Consider the following 27,078-nt stretch of genomic DNA (forward strand, 5'->3'; position numbering starts at 1 on the left):
GGAAAATTCCTTGTAACTCTGACTCATATTGTCTGTGTGATTGTACCTGTGTGAGTTCATGTACACATGTTTTAAACACCTGCATCACTATGCTAACTTGAGGACATCTTCATCCTTATATTGATGTATTTTTTATTTACTTTTTATTTATTTATTTATTAGAGAAGTTGTGGGTTTATATAACAATCATGCATAATTACAGAGTCTACCACCAACACCTTGCAGTGGTATGGAATATTTCTTACAATTAATGTTAACACATTTTTATAATTGTATCATTAAGTAATGTCTATGGTTTAACTTAGGGTTGCTTGTGTACTATAGTTCAACAGGATTTTTAAAAATTTTTGTAACGTGCTCCCTTTTAATAACATTCAGATACATATTTCAGTGCTGTTAATTACATTCACAACATTGTGTTACCATTACCACCATCCCTTACCTAAACATTGCCATCACTCCAAATAGGAACCCTGTACAATTTAAGCCTTAACTTCCCATTCCCTAGCCCTACCACATCTCCTGATGACCAATATTGTAGATTCTGATTCTGTGAATTTTACTTATTCTAATTATTTCAAAACAGTAACATGATACAATATTTGTCCTTTTGTGTCTGCATTATTTTAGGCAACACTCTATCATCAGGTTCATCCATTTTGTTGCATGTATCAGGACTTTATTCCTCTAATGGTTGAATAATATTCCATTATATTTATATACCACATTTTAAAAGTTCATTCATCAGTTCATATATACTTGCGTCATTTTTTGGCAACTGTGAATAATTCTTTTAGAAACATTGGTGTGAAAATATCTGTTCAAGTCCCTGATTTCAATTCTTTAGCATATATTTAAAAGAATTCTTAATAGTGAAAATGCCAGATCATACGGTAGTTTTAGAATTAGCATTCTGAGAAACCACCAGATATATTCCACAGTGGCAATACCATTTTACAGTGCCACGAGCAATGATTAAGTGTTCCTATTTCTCCACACCCTCTTCAACACATGTTATTTTCCATTTTATTTTTAATAGCAGCTGTTCTAATGGGTGTGACATGGTATCTCATTGTGGTTTTAATTTGCATTCCCCTGACAGCTGATGATGCTGAACATCTTTTCATGTGTTTTCTGGCAATTTGTATATATTCTTTGTAGTGATGTCTGTTCAAATCTTTTGCCCAATTTTAATTGGCCTGTTTGTCTTTTTGAAGAATTTCTTTATATATGTTGAATATTATCAGACATGGGGCTTCCGAATATTTTCTCCCATTGTGTAGTTTGTCATTTTACTTTGGAAGTTCAAAATAGTTGAATTTTGCTGAGGTTCCCTTTATCTATGTTTTCTTTTGTTGCTTGTGCATTGGATACAAAAGTCTAAGAAACCATTGCCTAACACAAGGTCCTGAAGATGCTTCCCTATGTTTTCTTCTAGCAGTTTGACAGTTCTAGCTCTTATATTTAGGTCTTTGATCCATTTTGAGTTGACTTTTGCATAATGTTTGAGGTAGGGGTCCTCCACTTTATTTTACAAATGGAGATCCAGTTTTCCTAGCATCATTTGTTGAAAAGAAAATTGTTCCCAATTTAGTGGTCTTTACCACCTGTCAAAAATCAGTTGTCCATAAATGTGAAGATTGACTTATGAGCTATCAATTCAATTCCATTTACCTATATGACTGTCCTTTTGTGCTAGTACCATGCTGTTTTGATTACTGTGGTTTAGTTTTAAGTTTTAAAAGTAGGAAATGTGAGTCCTTCATCTTTAATTCTTTTTCAAGATGGCATTAGCTAGTCAGGGCCCTTTGACCTTCCATATAAATTTGATGATTGACTTCTCAATTTCTGCAAAGAAGGTTATTGGAATTTTTATTGATATTGCATTGAATCTATAATTTGCTTTGGGTTATAGATTCTTAATGATATTTAGTCTTCCAATCAATGAACACAGAATGTCTTTCCATTTACTTAGATTTTCTTTACTTTCTTTTAGAGATGTTCTGTAGTTTTCTGTGTGGCAAGTCCTTTAAATCCTTGGTTAGATTTATTCCTAGATATTTGATTTGATTTGTTTGGTTGCTATTGTGAATGGAATGTTTTCTTGATTTCATCTTCTGACTGTTCATTGCTTGTGTATAGAAACACTATTTGGGGGTGTGGCTCTTATATCCCACCACAGATTGGCAGATATATTAGTCTGCCAAAGGGATGCTGATACAAAGTACCAGAAATTTGTCAGGTTTTATAAAGGGTATTTATTTGGGGTAAAGGCTTACAGTTACAAGGTCCTACAGAGTCCAAATCAAGGTTGCTTTCTCACCAAAGTCTCTTGCCACATGTTGAAGCAAGATGATTGCTGGTCTCTGTGAGGGTTCAGTCTTCCCCTCTGGGCTTCCTCTCTCTCAGCTGCAGGTTGGCATAAGGCTTTTTATCTCAGGGCTTCCTCTACCTCCTGGCATAGGGCTCATTTGTTTCTGGGCTTTCTACATCAGTCTCAGCTCTTCAAGTCTCTTCACAAGTTCAACTGCAAACTATCAGGTGAATGTTTTATCTTTCCCCAGGGTCCCAGGATCAAAAAATGACAGAGCTTTCACTTCCAGCATGTCTATCTTGTGTGAGTTTCTGTTTTATATGAGCCCACCAAGGGTGTGGGGATGCAACCTGAATCACACCTTACTGATGTGGTCGAATTTAAGCCCTGATCTTAAAAGGTAATTTAATTAAAGGCCCTTCCACTGAATCCAATATAATCAAAGGGCATCAGACCCAGAAGAATAGATTTGTTTGCAAACATAATCTTTCTTTTTTTTGGGATTCAAAAAAAATAATCTCAAATTGTCACAGCAGACAATTTCAATAATATGATAAATGAACTAGATCTAACAGACACATATAGAACATTGTATCCCAATACATCCCAATACACATTCTTCTCAAGAGCTCACGGATTGTTCTTCATGTTCTCTATCCTGCAGTGTTCTATATATGTCAGTAAGATTTAGTTGGCTTAGAGTATCATTCAAGTCTTGTACTTCCTTATTGATCTTCTGACTAGATGTTCTATCTTTTATTGAAATCAGTGTATAAAAGTTTCCTACTATTAATGTAGAATTGTCAATTTCTTCCTTCAGATCTATGAGTATTTGCTTCATTTTTGTGCTCTGCTTTTAGGTGAATAAATATTTATAATTGTTACATCTTTCTGTTGAACACTTTACTATTATATAATGACCATATTTCTCCTTTATAACTGTTTTTAACCTAAGGTCTATTTTATCTGATATTAGCATAGCCACCACAGCTCTTTTTTTGATTACTACTTGCATGGTATATAGTTTTCCATCTTTTCAGCCTTAGCCTATATGTACCTTTGAATTTAAGGGACGTCTCTTGCAGACAGCCTAGAATTGGAGCATGACTTTTTATCCATTCTGCTACTCTGTCTTTTGAGTGGAGTTTAATCCATTTATATACTAAGTCACCACTGAAATTATAGGAGTTTTTCTGTTATTTTGCAATTTAGGCTTTTTGTAAGCTTATATCTTTAGTCCTGCACTTTCATTAATTCCTACTTTATATTTATTTGATTTTTGAGTTATACCATATTAAGTGCCTTCTCATTTTTATCTGGATATATTTTCCACCTATTTTTTCCATGGTTACCATTGGTTTAAAATTTAACATCCTAAATATACAACAATTATATTAGGTTTGATACCACCTGAACTTCAATCACATGAACATGTATTTTTTCTATACCCCACTTTACTTCCACCATATTTTTTACATATGACCACTTACATCTGTGTCCATTATATGTACAAAAAAACATAGATTTATCATTTTATTTTTATGCATTTGCAGTTTAGCACTTGGAGGAAGCAAGAAGTGGAGTTACAATACTACAATAATACTTTTATTATGACAGTTAGTTTTAACATAGGTCTATATTTTATGCCACTTTAAATCACCTCTAGCCTACTTCCCTTTCAGTCTCAAGAACTCCATTTAGCATTGTTTGTAGGGCAGGTTGAGTGGTAATGAACTCCTGAAGCTTTTTTTTTTTTAATCTGGGAGTGTCTTAATCTCTTCCTCATACTTGAAAGAATTCTTGCTGAATATAAAATTCTTAGCAGGTAGTTATTTTCTTTCAGCACTTTAAGTATTTCAGCCTACTGCCTTCTTGCCACTATGGATTCTGATGAGATATTCAGCTTAATTGGGTAATGCTTTGCTTTTCTCTTGAAGCTTTCAGAACTCACTCCTTGTCCTTTGCATTCAACAGTGTGATCTATATATGAAGGGGTATAATTTTCTTCATGGTTATCCTGTTTGGTTTGGTCTGAGTTTCTTGGATGTGCATATTCACATATTTGTGAAATTTTGGAAGTTCTCTGCCATTATTTCTTTAAGTACTCCTTCTGCCCCTTTCTCTCTTCTCTTTCTGGGATACCCATAAGGTATATATGGGTGCAGTTGATAGTATCCAAGTAGTGTCTTAGGTAAATTTTGCTTTTAATGTCTTTTTTCTTTCTGTTCCTCAGTTTGACTCATTTCGGGTTTTTTTTTTTTTTGCCTTCACTGATTCTTTCTTCTGCCAGCTACAATCTGCTCTTGAAACCCTCTTGGATATTTTTCATTTAAGTTATTGTGGTCTTCAATTCCAGTAGTACTGCTCCTTTTAAAAATTTCTATTTCTTTACTAAAGACTCTCAAACTGATTACTCATTGCTTTCCTGATATTCTTTAATTCTTTCTCTCTAATTTCTTTTACCTCCTTGAGCATTTTTAAGATCATTTTTTTAAAGGCTTTGTTTGGTATGGCCACATTCTTGACTTTTTCATTAGTGCTTTTTGTATTTTTATAGTCTTCCTTTGGATGGACTATAATTTCCTGTTTCTTTGCCTTGTACTCTTTTTTTGCACACTGTACATTTTAATATTTTAACATGTAGAATATAGGATTTATCCCCTGAGTCTGTTTCTTGGTTTTGTAATCAGCTGGTAATAAGACAGAGATTTTATTGGACCCTCCTAACAGGAAGATTTGCCCAAGGTGAATGCAGTGTGCAGGGTTTGTAATGTCTTTCTGATGGGCCTGTGTCTTTTTCTGGGCTTTTTCTTGTTAGTTGTTTTAGAATTCCCTTATTTACAGAAGTTTTGTTGCCCCCCTCTTTCCCTGGAGACAGATCTCCCTCTCCTAAGCATTTGAAGTCCACAGGTCTTTGTCCCTGTCTGTCTACCTCTATGGTTTGTTGCCCTCCTTTCATTGTTTTAAGTTGTTTTTTTCCTGGAAGGTAAATTCTGGAAGAAGGGTGCAATGAAGAGAACTTTTCCAAGACCATGTTTCCCAGCCAAAACTGGACCAGGAACTCACAAAGAGGGTGTAGAGTGACTCCAAAGTGCCCTGGGGAGGGGATCAAGAAGGGTGCCAAGAGCCTCACTGAAAAGTCCCCAAAGCTGAGCTTTCATGGCCTGTCCAGCAAATGCAGCCTTTCAGCTAACTGTCCCCTGTAACCCTGAGAAAGCACAAAGTCTTTAAGTCTCCACAGCTACTGTCCCTGTCCAGGGTGGGTTCAAACTATAGCTGCTACTACCATTGTCTCTTGGGGATTTAAACAATGGCTACTGCCACCCCTTTTTGGGGCAGGTTAAATAATAGCTGCCCACAAAGTTGGGTCCCTAATGATCTTAATTTCCTAATCAAATGTCATGGTCAGTGATCAATTGTGCCTAACCCTATTCTTGGGAATGGGAAGTTTTATATCCCTTTTTTCACCAGCAGCTAGCCAGGGGCTGGATTTCCTCATAGCCTGCTGTGAGAGTGAGTGGATGGGTGCAAGCGGGTGCCAGTAGTTGCTGTGCAGAGAGGATAATTTACTATTCTTTACCATAATTTAACATTCTCTTCTTTCTGCTCTTCTTTGGATGCTGTACAATGTTCTTCTGGCCTCTGTAATTTCAACATAGTTGTTTTCAGACAGTTCCAGCTTATTTAATAGTTGTTTTGGTCAAAGGACTGCGTCCTGGAGCTCCCTACTCTGTCACCTTCCCCAAATCCTTCATATCTATATGTTTTTTTTTTTTCTCTTCATAATCAGTTCCTAAATTTTCTCCTCCTCACCTTGTTACTTACCACTTTTCCTGGGACTTTGCTTCCTAAAAAGTAAATCTTCATATGTGAAGCATTAAAAAACTTCATTGGGGAGAAGTGGACTCACCCTAGGAGTAAAGGTGGCATCATTGATAGAATGCATATGACCATAAAGAGACTGCTCACATTTCCCCTATAAGACAAGCACAAATAAAATCAAGTAAATTCCATTTGATCTGTGAAAAGGAATAGAATGGTAATTAATTTTATATACATATAAAATAACTTTTTAAATTTAAGTAATAAAACTAATACACTTTCACAGTAGAAAATTTAAGCCATTGTCATCAGGTATTATTTAGAGTCAGGCAAGGCTGTGTTGGTCTTTGTGGTACCAGTGCTGATACCTACACTGAAATTCTAGTATTTTTGTTTTTTCCCCAGAGATGGTGGTGGGTTCCTACTAAATGTCTCCATTTCATAATTAGCATAGCTTTCAAGCCTTGGGGACAAGGACCAAGCTCCTTATAATCTGCTCTTTTATTCTTGTATTCAGCACAGCATGTCCACCACTATTCCAGTGATGGGGGTATGGGGTAAGAAGTGGGAATTCCTTTTTCTCTTTTTCATCTTTATTAGGTTATATGATAAGACTTTAATTACTGATTTTCCACAGCTCAGCTTTAAAAATCATTATATGTATAAAAAGTACAGGACAATATTTTTAATACAAATTTTTGTGGAACTATATTTCCATCTACCCATTCATTTCATTTTTTCTAAACAATAGCTGAAATTAAAATTAACTATAAAAATCTCCAAGCTTTTTTTAAACAGTTCCAGGAAAACTAAACCCATAACACTTTTCATTTTGACAGCCCAACTTGAAAAGGCATTCTTGGCCATTTTAGAGAAATATTCCAAATTCTGTAGGCAAATCAAGGAGGTTATATCTGGATTATTGTCAAGGATCATTGCTATCGGCTTTGAAATTTGGATTTTATTCAAGAATTTATATAATATATTCACCAATTATTTTTGAGCAATTAATATGTCAGGCACAATTCTAGGAGTTTAGGTTATGTCAATGAATAAAGGACACAAAGAGCCTTTGTCCTCATGAAACTTACATTCTGATGGGAAGAGACAGACATTAAAAGTAAGTATAGGGGAACAGATGTAGCTCAGTGGTTTGAGCACCTGCTTCCCATGTATGAGGTCCTGAGTCAATCCTCAGTACCTCTAAAAAAAAAAAAGTATGAAGTGTGTTGTAAAATAATAAGTGGTTAAAAGAAGAAAAGTTAGGCAGGGAAAGGGATTCTTGAATTTTGGGGCTGAGGATGCTAAGGGCAAATCACATTATTAAGTAGAGTTATCCAGTTTGGCCTCACACTAAAGGTAAGGATTTAAGAAAATATGAAGAGGCAAGAGGGTTGGCCAAGCAGACATCTAAGGAAAAGTATTCCAGGCAGAAGGACAAACTAGAATAAAGATCACAAGGTGGAAGTTGGCTTGGTGAGTGTCTAAAGAAGCAAGGAGGCCAGTGTGGGTGAAGTGAAGTTAGAGAGGAGGAGAGTAGATTTACTTGAAAGGCTCATTTGTTTCATTTACTATCCTGCATTTACTTAGTCCTAAATCATCTATGACTGGAAGGGAGATTAGAGAAAAACCTCCAATTAGAGATAGTAAAGATAGAGGATCATCATGCCCATTTATTGTTAGCAGTCATTCCTGAAAGATTTTTAAATTAAGTAAAGCCGGAAAGGCTTTATAATTGAACTCTTTTCTCACTATTTCCATTATGTTCAGTACATTATATTTTAATATTTATTTACAGAATGTATCCATGCTACTAATTCCTTCTCACAGAATGTAATATTTTCATGATGATTTAAATTTCCTAAAAATCTGTAGAAACATTTTGGTACTATCTCAGAATTTCCTCCTGTTCTACTTCATGCCATTCTGTTATAACTTTCAACCAATTATGCTGAGAACTTCAAATCATACAAATTCCCATAGTAGAAATAAATGACTTACAAAGCCAAAAAGGCAAAGTATATGATATTATCATTAGTTTTACCTACCATCTTAAGAACTTTTATGGTTAATTTTGAGAACTAAAATCTTATACACGTATGAAATATTATTCTTGCACAGTAAGTGTTAATATTTTTAAAATATTTTAATTAGTAAATTTTTCTTAAAATATTTTTGCATTCATAAAAGTTTTGCATTTGGTCCTCTTTTAATTAGGAATCTTTAAACTATTTGATTAATTAATAAGAAAATATAGTTCTCTGATTCAAATTCTGAATGCCAAATTTTAATACCAAGTAGAGTCTCAAAGGCATTCTTGAAAAGCCCTGGAAATATGGACTTATAACAGAAATGCTGACAGGCCACATTTATGCTGCTATAAGAAAACTCACTTGAAGATTAATATTTCATGAATTAAAAGAAACTTAAAAAAGCTGTTCTATCCAGCTTTGTTCCCAAGATAAAAGTGAATCTACTCTTTTTGTAATGGAAGGAATATGTGTGGGTTACTAATATGCTAGTCTGCAAACAGCCTTAATCAAAAGCAATTTCCAGACTGGGACATTAAAATTTGGAATATCTTCTTTGATGAATTATTGTTGGAGTTGTTTTCTTTCAAAGAAATGGAAAAAATGAAAAAGAAGGGAAAGTCCTTCATAAAAATGTGTGATCGAACAAGCTATTTTGCTCAGGTATTTGATACTCTCAGACAAAGAGTATCTGTATGCAATAATGGTTTCTATCACTGACCATAGGGGTAGAAAAGCTTGGGATTTAATTCCTGGCTCTGCCACCTTCCAATTGTGTGAACTTAAACAAATTGCTGTACTTCCCTGTGCTTCTGTTGCCTCCCTTGTACCATTAAGTAATGGCATTTAGCCTCTAGGTTTGTTTTGAGAATTAAATGAAATATTACATGTGAAATGTTTTGGCCTAGAGCTTAGCACAGAATAAAAGCTTAATATGTATTAACCATTAACACTAGAGACATATATCTTTGGAATGCTCATGACTTCCAAATCAACATGGCCACCTGTATCTCTCCACTGAGCTCCAAATTTGCATATCTGTCTCCCAGATTAAAGCTCCTAGTGAGAAGTCTTAGACATCAGTTTTGGTTTCCATTTGTCTGTCCCTCCTGATCTGTTATATGGTTTTGCCTGCTTGGTGACCTGCTCTCTATTAACTCTATCACCTGGGTTCTCAGGCCCTCTGATCTGTGGTTGTATTTAGCCAGAGGGAAAAATGGCAGGAGATCAAAGAGCAGAAAGGCAGTAAAACCACCTCTGCTCTTTTCCTGTTGAGCTGTGATTTTAGTAGTGGCCCTTTCTTCTACCTAATTCCTGTTGGGTAGGTTGTCTCCCAGGGTTACAGTTTGTACTCTGTGCCAGTAACAGTGTGCTTCTCTTACCTCTTCAGATTTAGGGGTGATAATGGCTCCTGTTGTTGCTAGTGCTTCACTATCCAGAGCTTATTCCTTTAACCTGCCTACACCTCTGAAAAAGATTCTTCATTAAACTTGAGTTTACTCTGTGCATCCTGTTTCCTGCTGGTCACGGTCTATTACAGCAGCTCATATGTATCATATGCAAAAGAGACTTTTAAATTTATTCCTACCTAATCTGCCTATCTTGACCTCCCACCAAATCTTTCCCTCTAAGTAAATGGCATCACCAGTTGGTCAAACAAAATTCCTATGCAAACAAAAACTGGGAATCATAATTCCTCTTCTTTTATCCATCCCTAACATCATCCAGTAAATGAACTCTTCCTCAAAAACAGCTCTACTTCGCCCACTTCTATTCATCTCTACCATTATCAGGTGCAGGGCATCATCTTGTGGAGCCTGCCTATATCAGGAGTCTCCTTATTGATCTCCTTACTCCCACTTTTACTCCACTCCACATTCATTCTTCTTGTTGCCACTAGAGTCATCCATAAAACCTAACTCAGATCATGCCATGCTCCTGTTTATAACCATCCAAAAATATTTGTTCTCATTTATTCTCAGGCTAAATCCCAAACTTCCCATCTAGGTCCAAAGACTATTGTGTGGCCCTTACTACTTATTTGATCTTATCTTTTTACCGTTTTCTTTCATCTGTTTACCACTTTTCCTTCTGTTTTAGTTTCCTAGCTTCTAAAGCAAATGCCATACAGTGGGTTGGCTTAAAAAAGGACTTTATTGGCACACAATTTTAGAGGCCAGTGTCATCCTTCTTCCTGGGGTTGGTATCTTCTGGTTGGCCAGTGATTTCTGGGGTTCTTTGGCCTTTCTGTCACATGGCAATGTACTTGGAGGAGTTTTTTCCTTTTTCTTCCAAGTTTCATTGACTTCCAGATTCTTGCTTCTCTACCATGCCCAACTTCTTTTGCTTATAAGGTTTTCAGTGATACTAGATTAAGGCATACCCTCATTCAATTTGGGCACACCTTAAGTAATGTCATCTTCAAAAAGCCTATTTAAAAATGGGTTCACATTCACAGGACCAGGGGCTGGGATCTGAACTTGCCTTTTTTGGGGTCATAGTCAATCCCCAATACCTTCTCACACACTGCGCTCCATGAATATTTTCATATTTCTACATTGCAAGGGCTTTTTGAGCAAAGAAGATTGTTACCTCGGTTAAAGGATAACTGAATAGCAATCCCAAGGATAGAAAGCTCTGCAGAGATTTAGGGACACCTTCCTCTGAGGCATTTGCTTACATTCCTCTTCCCAGAGAGGATTTGTTTGCATTTCAAAATCAGTTTACCCTCCCCCTACCCTCCCCACCACTCCCTTCCTCAGAGGCAAGGTGGGACATAAAGTCTTATAATTTTGGAAAACCTCTCCTGTGTGAGAAAATCCAGCTACACACAGGTATACTGGCTTTCACCGCTTCACCCTATGGAGAAGTGGAGCATGGGCAATCAACAGAAATTTGCTCAGTGATTAAACAAATGATTTGATCTCTGATCCATAAACCTTCTTTTCCTTTCAGGATGCTGTCCTTCCTGTTCTTGTAACAGAACTAGTATGTTACTGCCTTTGACCTTGCTGTTTTCTCTACCTCAGATGTTTTCATTTTTCATGTAGACACCTGTCCTCGTCCTTCTTTACATTCTGTTTTCAACTCAAATGGAGCTTTACAATGATGTCTGAAATCTAATATTCCTGCCTAATCTCTTATACAATAGTTAATATATACGGCAGATACTGTTTTATGAAACCCCTTTTCTTTTCCTCTTGGGCACATTGCCAGACATGAGGTAAGGTGTGGCTATGGGACTTAGTTCTGTCCAGTGAAATGTGGGTGGACATGAAATAAGTTGCATGTAGGACTAGCTCTTAAAAATATTCCATGTGGCCCTCTAAAATCTTACTCTTTCTTTTTGTAAGCTATAGGCAGAGGGATTCTATAATATGGAGCCACACAAAATGGAAGGAAATCTGGGTTTCTGAATCAGGAGAAAAACCACCTATTAATCAGAACTTTCCAACTTTACATTGCACAAATGAGAACTAAGCTTCTTTTGTGTTAACACACTGAGATTCCTGGATTTAACTGTTTCCATAGCTACTAATACCCAAAAAATAAGTCATCCTGTTTTGTTTCTTTCTTACCATTCATCATTAACTGAAATTACTTAAATTCCTTGTTTAATGTTAGTCTTTTCCAAATATAAGTAAGCCCCACAAGAGAAACCTGTCTATCCAACCTTGTATCCTCAGGACCCAAGATAGCTCTGGTAGGTTCTTGAGTGAGAAAGTAAACAGGGAAATATATTTAACAGATATTGAAAATTATAGGTCCAAATAAATGACATTATACATTTATAAAAGCCTATAAAACTATACAAGACAAAAATGTAAACCATAATATAAACTATAGACTGGAGTTGGTAGTGATGCTTCAACATTTGTTCATCAGTTGTAACAAATGTACTGCGCTAATGAAAGATGTTAATAATAGGGGAAACTGTGTGTGTGTGTGTAAGAGAGAGGGGATTTGCTCATATAGCAACTCTCTGTACTTTCTGTGCAATTTTTCTATAAATCTAGAAGTCCTCTAAAAATAAATTAAGTAAGTAAGTAAGCAGGGTTACACAACTGAACACTGGAAAAAAATCTACCCTTGTTAGGTATGCTTATTTATTGTTGGAAACATAGCTGGATCTTCTTCCCAATATTTGTTTTCATCTTAATCAGTCATGACCTGAAATGTGTATTATTTCCCTAACTCCTTTGCTGTAATTTAATTCTAACCCAGGAGCATATTAATCAGACTTGGCCACTTCCTCTTCTCTTAAGATAAAAGAATTTCCGGTGGAGGAAGTGGCTTTTCGTGTATTGAATATTTACCATAATTGTAAAGCACTGTGCTAATTGGTTCACAGGCATTATCACATTTAATCTTCACAGCAACTCTACGAGATAAATGCTATTGTAATTGTCATTCTAGGGATGAGGAAGCAGAGGTACTTAACCCGCGATAAGACAGATAAACAGTGTATAATTCCAAAATTATTTAATCCTCTATGTAAGATGAAGCAAGAGTGGAAGCAAATTTCTAATGCTATTTGCTGTATGTTTCCAATGCTCTACTTTTTGGGTTATAGGGAGCCATGTAATGGGTAGTGGCCTAAGGTTCTTAATAAAAATCACATGGGATAATTGCCTTAATTCCCTTCCACACCTCCACCTTTGCAGCATTTAATTACTGGTGTAATGCTCTCCAGGAACCCCTTTGCCCTCTGACAGAAACCAGCATCATACAAGATGGTGGCTGCCAGATCATCCTGGATCTCTGGGTGAGTACAATGAGCAGACCTTCTGCCAACCTACAGGACACAGAAAAGCAAAATATAAACATTGCTGAGATTTAGAAGTTTTTCTTTACTACAACAACCCAGACTAGCCTGACTGACATAAATCCTATGTATGAAGATTAATTGTATTCCTAGAGTATTGAAAGCTTTTCTAGAGTCAATCGTGCTAGTGAAGACCTGAAAAAATACTAAAATAATATTCATCAAAAGCTCAATACTAAGACAAAAAAAGTCTTAAAACTCTTAATAATTAGGCCTAAAATAAAATAATTAACTAAGTAGAGAAAACTCACATCATCACTAAAATCATTCAAGAGCTAATGTTAACAAATGTTAATAAATATCATTGTAATGACATTGTCATTGTCATTTAACTACTGGATTCTATATTCTTTTCGAAAATCTTAACAGACTTAAAAATATGGAGTGAGCTCACCCAACTGAGAAGTTTTCCCCAAGGGTAGTGTATCTTTTAGAGCGACTCTTTGATGTGTTAAAATATCCTCTAATTCGAGTGATTACAACTGAAAATGGGAGGATTGCATCCAGCATCCAGGTGGAATCTGACCCTCCTCTTGACATAGAGGTGCAATGGACACAACCAATCCAATGTCCACATAGAAGAAGTGGCATTGGAATGGGAAAAGTGGACATAGTGGACGAAGGGTATGGGGAAAGGCAGGAAGAGATGAGAGGTGGAGGCGTCTTTGGGACATGGAGCGGCCCTGGATGGTACTTCAGAGGCAATCACCGGACATTGTAAATCCTCACAGGGCCCACTGGATGGAATGGAGGAGAGTATGGGCTATGTTGTGAACCAATGTATATGAGGTGCAGAGGTACCCAAAGATGTACTTACAAAATCCAATGGATGTGTCATGATGATGGGAACGAGTGTTGTTGGGGGGGGGAGAGGGGGGGTGGGGGGATGGGGTTGAATGGGACCTCACATATATATTTTTAATGTAATATTATTACAAAGTCAATAAAAAATAAAAAAATTTAAAAAAAATCCTCTAATTCTAGTGCGGTATTATTTACATACCATAAAATGTACAAATCTTAGGAGTTTAGTACAATGAATTTTTAATCATATATAATCTATGTATATAAATGTAATCTATATATACATTTAACCACTATTCAGATCAATAAATAGAGCATTTCCATCACACCAGAAAATTCTATCATGCTCCTTCCAGGAAAATCACCCCACAAATCTTTTTATTAACTATATTTTGAGAAGGTGACTATAACAATATAGTTTAAAATCAAATATTAAAAAAGACTACTAAATGAAAAGTTAATCTCCCATCTGAGGCTATTCCCAGATAAAATCATGTAAACAGTATCTTCTGGGTATTTCATGAAATAGTCTATGCACTTCCAATCACTTTTCCTCACTGTCTCATGTGTCTGCCTCAATTCTTGCAAAAATGAAAGCATTCTATATGTTCTTTTCTGTTTCATTTGCAATTTGTCTTTGAGCGGTAATATATTGCCATGAAGGAATGTGATTTGATAACTGGAGTAAGATAAGAGGGTTTAAAATCCAGCTCATTATAAAAATTACTGGTAATATCTCTCTCTTGTTCATATCCTAAGTACTTTACACATAGTAATTCTTAATTCCTACCACATGAAATTGATTATATTTTAAACCAAATTTACATATGGAGAAATTTGTGTACAATTAACACAGTGCTTGTATGAGAGATATTGCCATTGATGGATTATTTTTTTTCTCTTTACTCTTTTGTTACAGATTTTTTGTCATACTCTTTTCTATTCCTTGTTCTATTTACTAATTTTTGTTTGTCAGTAAGAACAGAAAAAGTCAGCACTCTCCCAGGAAAAGATTCATCGTTCAATAGCCATGGTAACAAACACCAGAACTAGTTTTAAACTTGTCTAATCAATTAGCAACAGTTCCATAGCTCTGGTTACAAGCAACCAGCCACAAATGGTTTTAAACCTATCTAATTAATCAATGACAACCAGTGTCGGTGAACACTCTCCTAAAAGGCAACTAGCAATAGCCACATGAACTGAAAGTCGGACAATTGGTCAAAGCTTTAATACAGTGACATGTTTCAAAGGCTATCGACCTTCTTCCATCTCTGTAACCAACAAAAAACAAGCTCCTATAACTCACACAAACTGCTCTTCTAATACTGACATCAACCAATCCCTGCCTCTGTAAACAACACAGCCTAAAGTAGACTCTTCCCCAAAACTAGATCTGAGATGAGCAATTGGATTTGCTCAATAAATGTAACTATGACCTTTGTAATTTTCCCCATTTAAATATATAATAAATTCAAATTTTTGGTTTTAGATATTGAATGGCAATCTCATTCCTTAACACCAGAAGGAAGATTAAAAGCCAGCAATATCTTTATTCCACTACCCATAAAATACTTTAGAAGTACACTATTGGAACATTAACTGGTTGCAATAAAGTATGACATTTTTATAGTATTTATCATATTGTATATAGAATTTACACATTACATAAATGCAATCTGAGTTTATTATATAAGCAATCGACAATGAAAAGTTGCATTTTTTTTGTTATGTCATATTTGAGTACCTATCTGTTTTAGTTTCCTAGGCTGCTCAAGCAAATACCATGAAAATGGATCGACTTTAAATGATGGGGATTTATTAGCTTCTTGTTTTGTGGTTAAAAGAAAGTCCAAATCAAGGTGCCATAGAAACTATGCCCTCTTTCTGAAGACTGGCATTCTGGAACTGGCTGCCAGTGATCCTGGGTTCCTTGGCTTGTCACACGGCAAGGCATGTGGTGGCATCTCGGTCTCTTTCTTTTCTTCCATGTTCAGCTTTTTTGCCTCCTGTGGCTTTTTGTCTCTCTGTCTGAATTTCATTCTCTTATAAAGAATTCTAGTAATAAGTTTAAAACCCACCCTGGGCCATGCTTTAACTGAAGTAACCTCATTGAAAGGCCCTGCTTAAAATGGATTTATACCAACAGGAAAGGATTACATTAAGAACATGTTTGTCTGGGGTATATACAGCTTCAAACCACCAAGATAGCTAAATAAAATTGAGTATTACATATGTATATAATGTAATTGTTAAAAGCACAGGCTCTGGAGTAATACTTCTTGGATGTGAATTTGGGCATTGCTGTTTACTACAACCTTGGAAAACTATGACCTTCAGTTTCCTTATCTGTAAAATAAGAATAATAATAGTATCTACACCTGTGGTAGCTATCACTCTTTGAGGACTGAATGAGTTAATCCACATACAGTGCTTAGACTGCTGCCTGGGATGTTGCAAGTTTGCAAGTGCTCACTAGTTGTTAATTATCACACAGACAAAATATGCAGATTGCAAGCTCTATGATAACAGGAATGATGTCTATTATCGTCATCATTCATTTTTGAATAAATAAATGCACACACACATACCCAATAGGGCCAATGCTAAATTTAATATGTTTGTCTTCACCAACTCTACTTTCCTTCACCATATAACCTATGACTTTTAAGGGCAAGTCAAGGAAGAGTTGCTCTCGTGCATCTATGCCAAAGATGTACTGGGTTGATATGACGGAGTATGGAAAAAGTATGCCAAATGTATGCTATGGACTGTGGTTAGTGGTAATAGTCTGAAGATATTATCTCACAAATATTCCCCCATAGTGTGGTATGTTGATGGAGGGGTATTGTATGGAAATTCTGCACATAGGCATGATTATTTTATAAGGTCACAACTTCTGTAATATAACTATATTTTAAAAATAATAATAGGGTGGATTTGGGGAAAAATACACCAAATGTAAGATATGGACTATAGTTAGTAGTAAGATTTTGATGATAATCTTTCATAATTTCTAACAAATGTCTCACAAAAAAGCAAAGTGTTGGTGGTGGGTTGATATATGGGACCCCTGTATGATGATATGCATGTTTGCTTTGTAAATTTACAACTTTTACTATATACTTATTGTTTATATATGTTCATGTATAAATGATAATAATAATAATAATAATAATAATAATAATGTGGGTTGGAGGAATAGTATACCAAATGTAAGATACTTTGGTTAGCGGTAATATTTTGAGGATGCTCTTTAATCATTTGTTAAAAATGTCTCATGACAATGCAAGTTTTTGGTGGTAGGGTAAGGTATGAGAGCTGTGTATGATGTTATGCATGTTCGTTTTGTAAGTTCACAACTTTTACTCTACACTTATTGTGTATGTATGTTTTTGTATGAGAGATCTACTTCAACAAATTTTTAAAATAAAAACAAAGAGTTTGTCTCTCAGGATTTTTGATTTTATAGAAGAACCAACATGGAGAATCACTCTAGGAAATGGAAACCTAATAACAGAATTCTCCACCTATTTGACAGGTGCACAGAATAAAGTTTTGTACAGTGTGTTTTTCAGTCCACAGTGCTCCTGTACTTGGCCACCTCTACCAAGCTTCCCAGTCCCTCACATTACAATACAGAGGAACAGTCTCCTCATAGGATTATTTCTGTAGTATTTTTAGAATGTAATTTCTTATAGTAAAATGCTTATAGTAAAATTTTAAGAAAATCTCTCTAAATGAAACTTATTGAAGTTAAAGAGAATTATATTGTGCAACTGTGCCTTATATAATTTTATTTCAAATTCTATGACCAAGGAAAAGTGCTCTGAAAGAATAGAAAGTGAGTTGAATTAAAGTTCATACCAGCTGTGAGAAGAACATTCCCCAGTCATTAGCAGTCAGATGCAACTTTTATATAGCTACTACCTTAATTATTAAATTTAAAAATTAATGTCAAAATAATTTTATGAAGATGATTTTTAATTGAATAGGTTAAAATATTTTAAACTGATAGAGAGCAATTTATATAACATTCATATTATCTGCAAATCTTTTTCAAATAACTTTGTAAAAGCAAAGAATTTTAATCTTAAAATTTAAACATTGTTACAGAAAAAATCCTCCATTATATTACTGCAACAGTACCACTGGCATATAAATTGGAAACAGAATAATCATTTTCAGGGTTCCTAGTTTTTGTTATTTCATATAAATAACCATGTCTGTGAAAGATTGATTACAGCTTTTAAAATGTTTGCTGAATCCATGTGTAATTAAGATGAGTTAAATATGCAAATCAAGTCTAAATTAGCTTCATTTATTAATGTTAGTTTGCCTTGCCTCTACAAAAATTCTACTGTGGATCTTTTTCAGCACACAGTATTTTTAATTTCTTTGTTCTAGGTTGAATTGCTGAAGAACTATGATGCTATTCTGAAAGGAGGAAAAGATTTCACATAGGGAACCAGGGGCCATTTAGAAAGGAGGGTTTTAAAAAATGCTCCTTGTAGCATGAAACCTGACAAAAATGTTTATTAAATATACTTCCAACCACCTTCCTTTAGACTATATTTAATTAATTCAAATTCATCAAAGAAGCAAACTCTCTGGGAATTTCTTTTGATGAAAATGAGTCCTTTGTCACAACAAGTCCAATAGAGTGATTGAGTAGAACAGAGTAGAATGCACAACATTAAATGAATAAAGTTGCCTGGAGAAGTGCCTTTTCCTTGACAAAATATCCAAATCCTCTTATTTTAACAACTTTTGGCTTCATCAAATTTATTTGGAAAACGAAGACTTAGACCTTTGCCCTAAACATAGTAAGTGAAAACAATGGAAAGAAAATATAGTACCAGGGTTAGAAAGAATGCTAGTAAAAATTACCAAAATTAAGAGTCACTCTCAATGCCTTCTGACAAGCAAAATTTCAATACTTATCTTTTGTGATTTAGTCTGTTTAATTACATCTCACCCTTATAGCCATAAATTCAAGTTTCCCAAATTTAGAAAATTATTCTACATTGTCATTGATTTTATTGCTTGCTTAAGGTTTACTCTTTTTATTTTTAATAAACTTTTTTTCTTTTTGCTGGAAATTAATCCTTTCTTCAAGGTTTCTGAGGAGATATATTTTTTTTATGATACTATTTACTTCTCATATTATGGAAGCAATGCGTCTTTCTTCCTATAGAACTATAATTGATTTTAAAGATCACTGGTTTAAAATATGGTAAAAAATATATCTTAAATATGAAGAAAGGAAAAATAAATATAAAATACTTTTAGTTTTATCATGAGTGGCTTTTCTACACTTAATAAATATTTACTTAAAACCCACTAAGTGCTAAACACACTGCTAGAGTAATAGAATGTTTAAATTGGAAGTGTGGCCTAAACTTAAGACAATAGAATCTATATTCCAAAGTGTATACAAATCACCAGGTATGAAAGATGTGTGAAACTGAATTTGAAACTCCTCATCCACACGGAAGATGAAAAAAGGGGAGTTAACAATTGGACTAGAGAAAGATTTCTGAGCAACTATATGTGAGTTCTCATCCTCCCTATACCCCAAACCCTGATAATTTTGAAACCACCATTAGGCAAATTCCAGTGTCTCAAAAGTGTCAGAAGACTCTTCCCTCTGAGTCCTAATGATTCATGTGCTTTCCATATGTAAAATACACTCTCCCCTTCCAAAGTCCCTCAAGAAAACTCATCCAATTATATGTATTTTCATCATCTGAAAATCTTGTTCTCTAAATTAAGTCCAATGTGGATGAAACTCCTGGGGTGAAGTTTCTTAACTATAGCTCCTCGAGTTCAGATCTTCTCAATCTAAATGCCAATGAAACTAAAAAGAGACAAGTCATCTACCCACACAAACACCATTCAAGAATGGGTAACAGGATAACCACTATACACATCACTGTTTAAAAGGGGGGAAAATGAGAGGCACAAAGCAGTCACTGGCCCATGACTATTCAGAAATCCATCCAGACAAATCTGGCAGTTCCTTGATTAGGTCTCAAGGCCTGAGAATAATTCCCCATAGCTCTTAGTTATTTTCTCTGTTATAAATAAGGAAGCAAAGCATGACCTAAGAACAGATATTTTGTGGCAGTAACTATCTTTTATTGGGGGGAGGGGGGGACAGTGAATAAAACCAAACGGGGGGAAGCGGATGTGACTTAAGTGTTTGGGCATCTGTCTACCATATGGGAGGTCCTGGGTTTGATTCCTGGGGCCTCCTGGTGAAGGTAGCTGGCCTGTGTTGAGCTGACACAACAAAATGATGCAACAACAACAAAAGGAGACATAGAGGTAAAGACAATGAAAGACAACAAACAGCAAGTTGAGGTGGCTCAAGCAATTGAGTGCCTCTCTCATGTCAGAAGACCCCAGGATCAGTTCCTGGTGGCTCCTAAAGAGGAGATGAGAGGAAAAGACAAGCAGACACAGAAGAAAATGCAACAAATGGACACAGAGAGCAGATAGTGAGCACAAGTGGCGAGGGGGGTGGGAGGGCAATAAATAGAATAAATCTTTAAAAAAAAATAACAGGGAGCTTGTTAAAAATGTATATTTTAACCTAAAAAGTTTCTCTTAAGAGGCTCTACTTAAAGAGATTCTTAATCTGTATACCCTGGTAAGTTTAAGAATAGGTATTTTAAAAAACATACCATTTGATTCTAATATGTACTTTGAGGGGGAAAAAACTGATCTATTCCAGTGCTTCTCAAATTAGTGTTCATGAATATGACCTGTAGATACTGTCAAATTGCAGATTCTGATTCAATAGGTCTGAAGTAGGGGCAGTGGTAAGCTGGTAAAATGTCTCTCTGAAATTAAAGGTCATCACGTGTAGCATTTGCTGATTTCTGGGGTATAAATATTCTGACCATGGTCAATTTCAAGCAACCAACCTGATGTTACTGAGCTTCTAAGAACTCTATAGAAAATCACGAAAGGATCCTATAGAGAATCACAGAAAGCCTCCTGGGGGAAAGTGATATTTAATATGTGATATATACAATGAAATGGGAAAAGTTATAGGATAGGGGACAAATATTATCAGAGAGTGGCTCTAGGGCAGGAATCAACAAATAGCTCAAATATAGGCATGCCTAAGTATTTATGTATTATTTATGGCTGCGTTGGTTCTACAATGGTAGACTTGATTTGTTGCAGCAGAGATCCCAGATCTGCAAAACTGGCCTTATATAGGAAAAAAGTTTACCTAGTCCTGTTCTAGAGCATTAATTTAATAAGTACATTCTTTTAAAAATTACACAATGTTTTAACCATATACTGTGTTATATGACTATAGAAAACATGTACACATATGCAAACACCTATTCACAGACACACATACACAAAATAATTATACATACTCATAATGATATATGCAGGAAGTCCATGTACACACATAGATAGATACATTTATCATGAACATAAATTTACCCACAGGTGTGCACTCATACACATATACAAAACAATGTAAAAACACACACAGATGTACACACAAAACCAATGAGACCGATAACTCACAATTATTTTAAGTGAAAATATTAAAATATGTATAATACTAGAATGAGGAAGATCTAATCATATGTATGGAAGAAGTAAGAGCATTACAGAAGGAAAAAAAACAATCACATGTATAACAAATTTGAAAATTTAGAGGAAATTCAAATATAAATAACCCAAATTGATTTATGAATTATTATATCAAGTTTCAAGTGAATAAAAAGAAGGGGTTGAAGTTAAAACATATAAGCTCAGAAGAGAAGCCCCATGGAGCTTGACAAAGTTGACTCCTGATGTTAGACGGAAGGTGGAATTTGAAAGTGATGAGTTTGGATATTTAACTGAGGAAATTTCCAAACCAAATGTGGAAATTGTGGCCTTATTTCTCCTTGCAGTTTATGGGAAAATCCAAGAGGAAAGAGATAAGGTGATGACTGTACTCCTGGGCACAAAGAACCCAAAAATTGATGGTTTGGGAAATTATGAGTTTCTGGAAAACAAATCTCCAGAGGAGAGTGCCCCACATGATTACTTAACTGAACTTGGAAGCAGGCAGCCATGTCTTTGCAAGTCAGGATTGGAAATGCAGTTATCTAGAAAGGATTTGTGAAAAGTCCCATTGTCTGGTGATTGGGACCCCTGTGAACTACATGAAAAACCAACAAGCTTTCTGTGAGATTTGTATGAATGAAATTCCCACCAGCCTAGACTAAAAGGTACAGAAAAGGGAGAAATTGGAAAAACCACTTCAAGGGTAAAATCATGGAAACTGAGGTTTGGACTTAAGTATCCTCTAAGGACAAAAGAGGGACCCACCCATGTATGAGGAAAGGATGAGTTTGCCCTAGCATTTGAAGAGGTTGGGTCTTCCAGCCAGTTTTTCAGGATGAGTTTGGCTCCCCAGGATACAGATAGGGTGGGGCACATTCCCCAGAGATTAGAGAGAGTTAGGTTACCACCCCACTGTTCTGTGAGGGTTGGATCTGTGCCCCATAGGTTGGGGAGAATTAAGTCACAACCCCACTGTTCTGAGGTGGTTGAAACTGTCCCAGAGATTGGGGAGACTGTGGCCATCAATCCATTGTTCTTGGAGGATGAAGCTAGAGCTCAGCCACAACCCAGATGCTTAATGAAGGTGGAACCAAGAAGATGGCTGTTGGGTAAGCCTGTGGAAGGGGTAAGCTCCCATGAGGCCCTGAGGAGAAGAAACCATTGTTCTATAGATGATGCTCAGATTTTGAAATCTAGTGGAGAATGCCCTTCATGTTTTCAGAACTGTTTGGGATCCATGCCACCTCTTTCCTTCTAATATCTCCCTATAGCAATGGAAACATTTATCCTGTGATTGTCTATCCTTTGTATATTGTAAGCAGATAACTTCTTTTGTAAGTTCTACAGGTCTACAGCCAGTGGAGAACTTTGACCTCAGAAAGACTGCATGCCTATAACTGTTTTTATGAGATTTTGTACTTAGTAATTTTTACTGAAATTAATGAAGGTTTTTTGAAATATTGTGATGTAATGAATACATTTTGCATATGGAAAGAACATGTCTTTTTGGAATTCAGTGGGTGAAGTGTGAGTTTGAACTTTGTGAATACCAGAATATATATGTTTTGGAACTAATCCATCCCTGTTGGTGTGGGGCTGAAGTAGTATGCCAAAGGTGTGCCAGTGCAAAGTACCAGAAATCTGTTGGCTTTTATAAAGGGTATTTATTTGGGGTAAAAGTTTATAGTTACAAGGCTGTAAAAAGTCCAACGCAAGGTTAGCTTCTCACCAAAGTCAGTTGTCATGTGTTGTAGCAAGAGGATTGTTGATCTCTACCTGTTCTTTCCTTCACCTCTGGGCTTCCAGTCCTCTCTTTCCTGGCACAGGGATAATTTCTTTTGGGGTTTTCTATATCAGTCTCAGCTGTTCTGTTATCTTCCCCAGGTCAGCTTCAAACTATCAGGTGAATGTCTCATCTCTCCCTTGAGCCCCACGATAAAAAATGACAGAGCTCTCTCTCTTCCCATGTATCTTCTTGAGAGAGTGTCCATTTATATCAGAACCAGCAAGTGGCCCTCTGACATAACTCAATAAAAAGCCATAAATTGATCTTATCAAGCAATCTAAATCAAAGGTCCCTCAATTGAATTTAATAAAGTCAAGGGGTATCACACGCATCCCTTGGTGTGATGAGCATCTCTGATGATACCTTGGACATTTCCACAGTCTCAGAACTGTAAGCTTTTACCCCTAATAAATGTGCCATTATAAAAGCTGACCCATTTCTGATATTTTGCATTGGCATCCCTTTAGCAAACTAAAACAGTGACCTGATTTGAAAATAGGGTCTTTGAAGATGTTATTAGTTAAAGAGACCAAGTGGGTTAGGATAGTCCTTAATCCAGTATGAATGGTGACCTATAAGATGAAGAAATTTTACAGAGAGAATATGGTCATTTGAAAACTGAGGCAGAATTGAATCCCATGGATTGCCAGTAAACTACCAGAAGCCAGGAGAGGCATGGTGAAGTCAGAGGGAACATGGCCTTGCTGATTTCAGACATCTAGCCTTCAGAACTGTGAGATGGTAAATTTCTGTTGTTTAAGCCAGCTTGTCCTCTGGTAAATTGTTACAGCAGCCCTGACAAAATAAGACACCATTAATTTGGGTTTTAATGCTGGCTCTGCCTCTGACCAGTTTAGTGACCATACCTGATGGGACATTATTACTTATGCTCTCTGTGCTTCTGTTTGTTCACCTGCAAAATGGGGATAATATCAATATTTTTCTTAGTTATTTTGACAAATACATGAGATAATATAAAGTGCTTAGAACAGTGCTTTGCAATAGTAAGCACTCAATAAACATCCACTATTATTGTTGTTATAAGGAAGGAGAACTATTTGGATGTTACAATGGATTCCTCTGGACAGTAATATTGAAGTGAGGGATGTAAGAGGGAGATATTTTGATTTTTCTTAGTGTATCATTGATTTCTTTTTTCCATGCTACATGGAATTTAAAACAAATAAAATCTGTCATGACTTAAATAAAGACAAACTCTAAAAGTAAAACAAAACCAACAAAAAATTACAACTGCATATTATTTATTAAACTCTAGATAGTTCATTTATCAGTTCTTAACAAGGGGTCCATGAGCTTGAATTGAAATAGAAAAAATACATTATTCTTGTGGGGATATGCTGGTGCAAGTTCGATAAATTTATTAAATAATACATAGTACAGTGTGGGCTTAGAAAAGTGTCCATAGTTTTCACCTGATTGGGGAAGGGGTCCATGGAACAAAAAAGGTTAAGAACCCCTGCCTTAGATTCTTTTGCAAAAGTTATTATTGATTTGTACATATAGTCATATACTTTATTACTAGTCTGTACAAATGTGTACCTTGCATTGATATTTTATTAATAAAATATATTCCTTATAAAAAATGGAAAATCTCCGATGGCAGTGTAAAGTATATATTAGAAAGGCAGCCATAAATAAAAAAGAAACAAGGGGCTACAGTGACTCTGCCAGAAGATACTCATATCTTAATATAGGTAGAAATAGTGGGGGTCTTAGAAAGAAGAATGATTTTATAAACATTTAGCAGATTACATCAACAAGATTTGATGAAGAGCTGTTCATGGGGATTGAGGAATATTGAAATGTCAGTGATAACTTCTCTAAATTTTGGGGTGAAGAACTATAAGAATTTTCTTAAGAGATCCCTGGAGAATAGCAGAGTTTGGAGAAGATGATGAGTTCAGACTTGGAAGTATTGTACTGAAGGTCTCTTTGAGACAACCAAGGGAGAAATGTTAAAAATATTATTGAATATAGGGTTCTGGATTCAGATGATAGGCCTTAGCTAGAGGAAAAAAATTGTAGTCATCAGTGCCAAGGCAGTAATTGAAACTGTGGGCGTGGATGAGGTTGTTGGAACAGTCTTTAGAAGGCACCTAAGCATGAACTTTAAGAAAATCCAACATTTAAAGGGGCATTTAAAAGAGAATGATAGGCCAAAACCAAGGCCATGATGAAATGGTTTTATATATTCTTGATTACTTCTTGAGAATACATTCTAAAAGAATAATTTCCATATCATAAATTATGAATTCCTAAGACTTTTAACACATAAAGTAAATATACTCTCTTGATCAAATTTATCAATTTAAATCCCACAATAAATTTATTTGAATGCCAGCCTTTCTCTATCCTTGCCCCAGATAGATATTATCATTTGAAAATTAATATTGTTATAAATAGGCTTAATTTCCTTAAAAATTACCTCTGATTTTATCAAGTATACACTCAAAGTTTTAAAAATTCAAATAATACTTTTAATATCTCCTAGGTATTTAGGATTTTGCTTTAGTATAAGAATGCTTATAATACTGAAAACATCAGTCCCTTGCCACAGGCTTCCATAATTCTACTCTCCAGAGACAACCAACTGAAACTCCTTTAGTTGCTTTATCTAGGAGTTTATGTCAATATAACTTAAAATAAACACTTAAACTGCTATTAATTGATGCACACATTTCATATATTACCTTTTCATTCCTGATTTTTTATAATTATTAAACTCTTAAAATAGAATCTCATTTTCTATCACCTGATACACCTAATACCACATTTGTAGTTAAATCAATATTCTGTGTTTACATTATGAGGATTATGTTCATTGTGTTCATTAAAGAGTCAGAGTACAAGGAAACAGCAGTGGCCAAGACAGACATAACCTTTGTCAGCTTTGTCATCAATGAACTTAGAGATAAGTGTTTGTGAGGGTGGGAATGTAAGGGATATAGGACATGTTAATATATTTTCTAAGAGCTATTATTATTATTATTCTATAATATGCTTCATTCTGACATTTAGTGCAGGATTTCAGTTTACAAGTATTTTATAAATTGTTTTTTACATCTATATTCTAAAGTAAAATTGGTTTGCAGTTTTTCCTTCTTTCATTTTATTTGCATGTATAAATAGCAGTGATATGCTATTAATAAATGACCAGGATACCTTTCTATCTTTTCATGTCATAGAATAGTTTAAATGTCATTGGCATTGTCTGTCCCTTGAAGGCATAAGAGGACTTATTAATAAAGCCATCTGGTTACAGCATCTGTTTTGGAAGATGATCTTTTCAGCTATTTCCATTTCTTCCCAGAAGATTGTACTATTCAGATTACATAATTCTTTAAATTTTTTTTTTAAATTTATAATTATCTAGAACATTTATTCTTTCAACAAATACTAGGTTAGGACTATTCTGTATTAGACACCACTCTAGCTGCTGTGGTTACATTGGCAATTTTGTTCACAATAAAAAAATTAATTCAATATTATAAATTATAATATAAATATTATAAATATTATAAATTCAATATTATAAATAAAGCAGTATCTTCCTTCACTTAATTCATGTTTGCATATACACTGTATGTGTATTTTCAAGCATCTACTGGTGATATAGCACTGTAAATCCGTTCTTGCACACTTAAAAGAAAATTTGGTGTGCTAAAATTATCAAGTCACGCTTTAAAAATATTTTCCTTTCTCTTTTTACCCTTATTAAAGAAGTTATGAGTTTACAGAATAATCATGCTTGAAATACTGTATTCCCACACACTACCTCACCATCTACACCTTATATTGGTGTAGAACATTTGTTACAATTGATGATAGCGTATTTTTATAATTGTATTATTAATTAAAATCCTTGATTTAACTTAGGGTTCACTGTGTA

At 35.1% G+C, this 27,078-nt stretch overlaps 1 protein-coding gene across 2 annotated transcripts in view; it reads right to left on the minus strand.

Annotated features, from left to right (window-relative positions):
- SPAG16 (sperm associated antigen 16) overlaps window positions 1-27,078 on the minus strand; it is a 1,223,101-nt gene that overhangs the window by 337,447 nt on the left and 858,576 nt on the right. For both annotated transcript variants that reach the window (XM_071216139.1, XM_004483160.3), the window contains one exon: window positions 6,225-6,290. In XM_071216139.1, coding sequence (XP_071072240.1) covers window positions 6,225-6,290 — 66 coding nt within the window. The remainder of the gene's footprint in view (window positions 1-6,224; window positions 6,291-27,078) is intronic.

Source organism: Dasypus novemcinctus, chromosome 7 (assembly GCF_030445035.2).
Source record: "Dasypus novemcinctus isolate mDasNov1 chromosome 7, mDasNov1.1.hap2, whole genome shotgun sequence".
NCBI classification, from domain to species: Eukaryota; Metazoa; Chordata; class Mammalia; order Cingulata; family Dasypodidae; genus Dasypus; species Dasypus novemcinctus.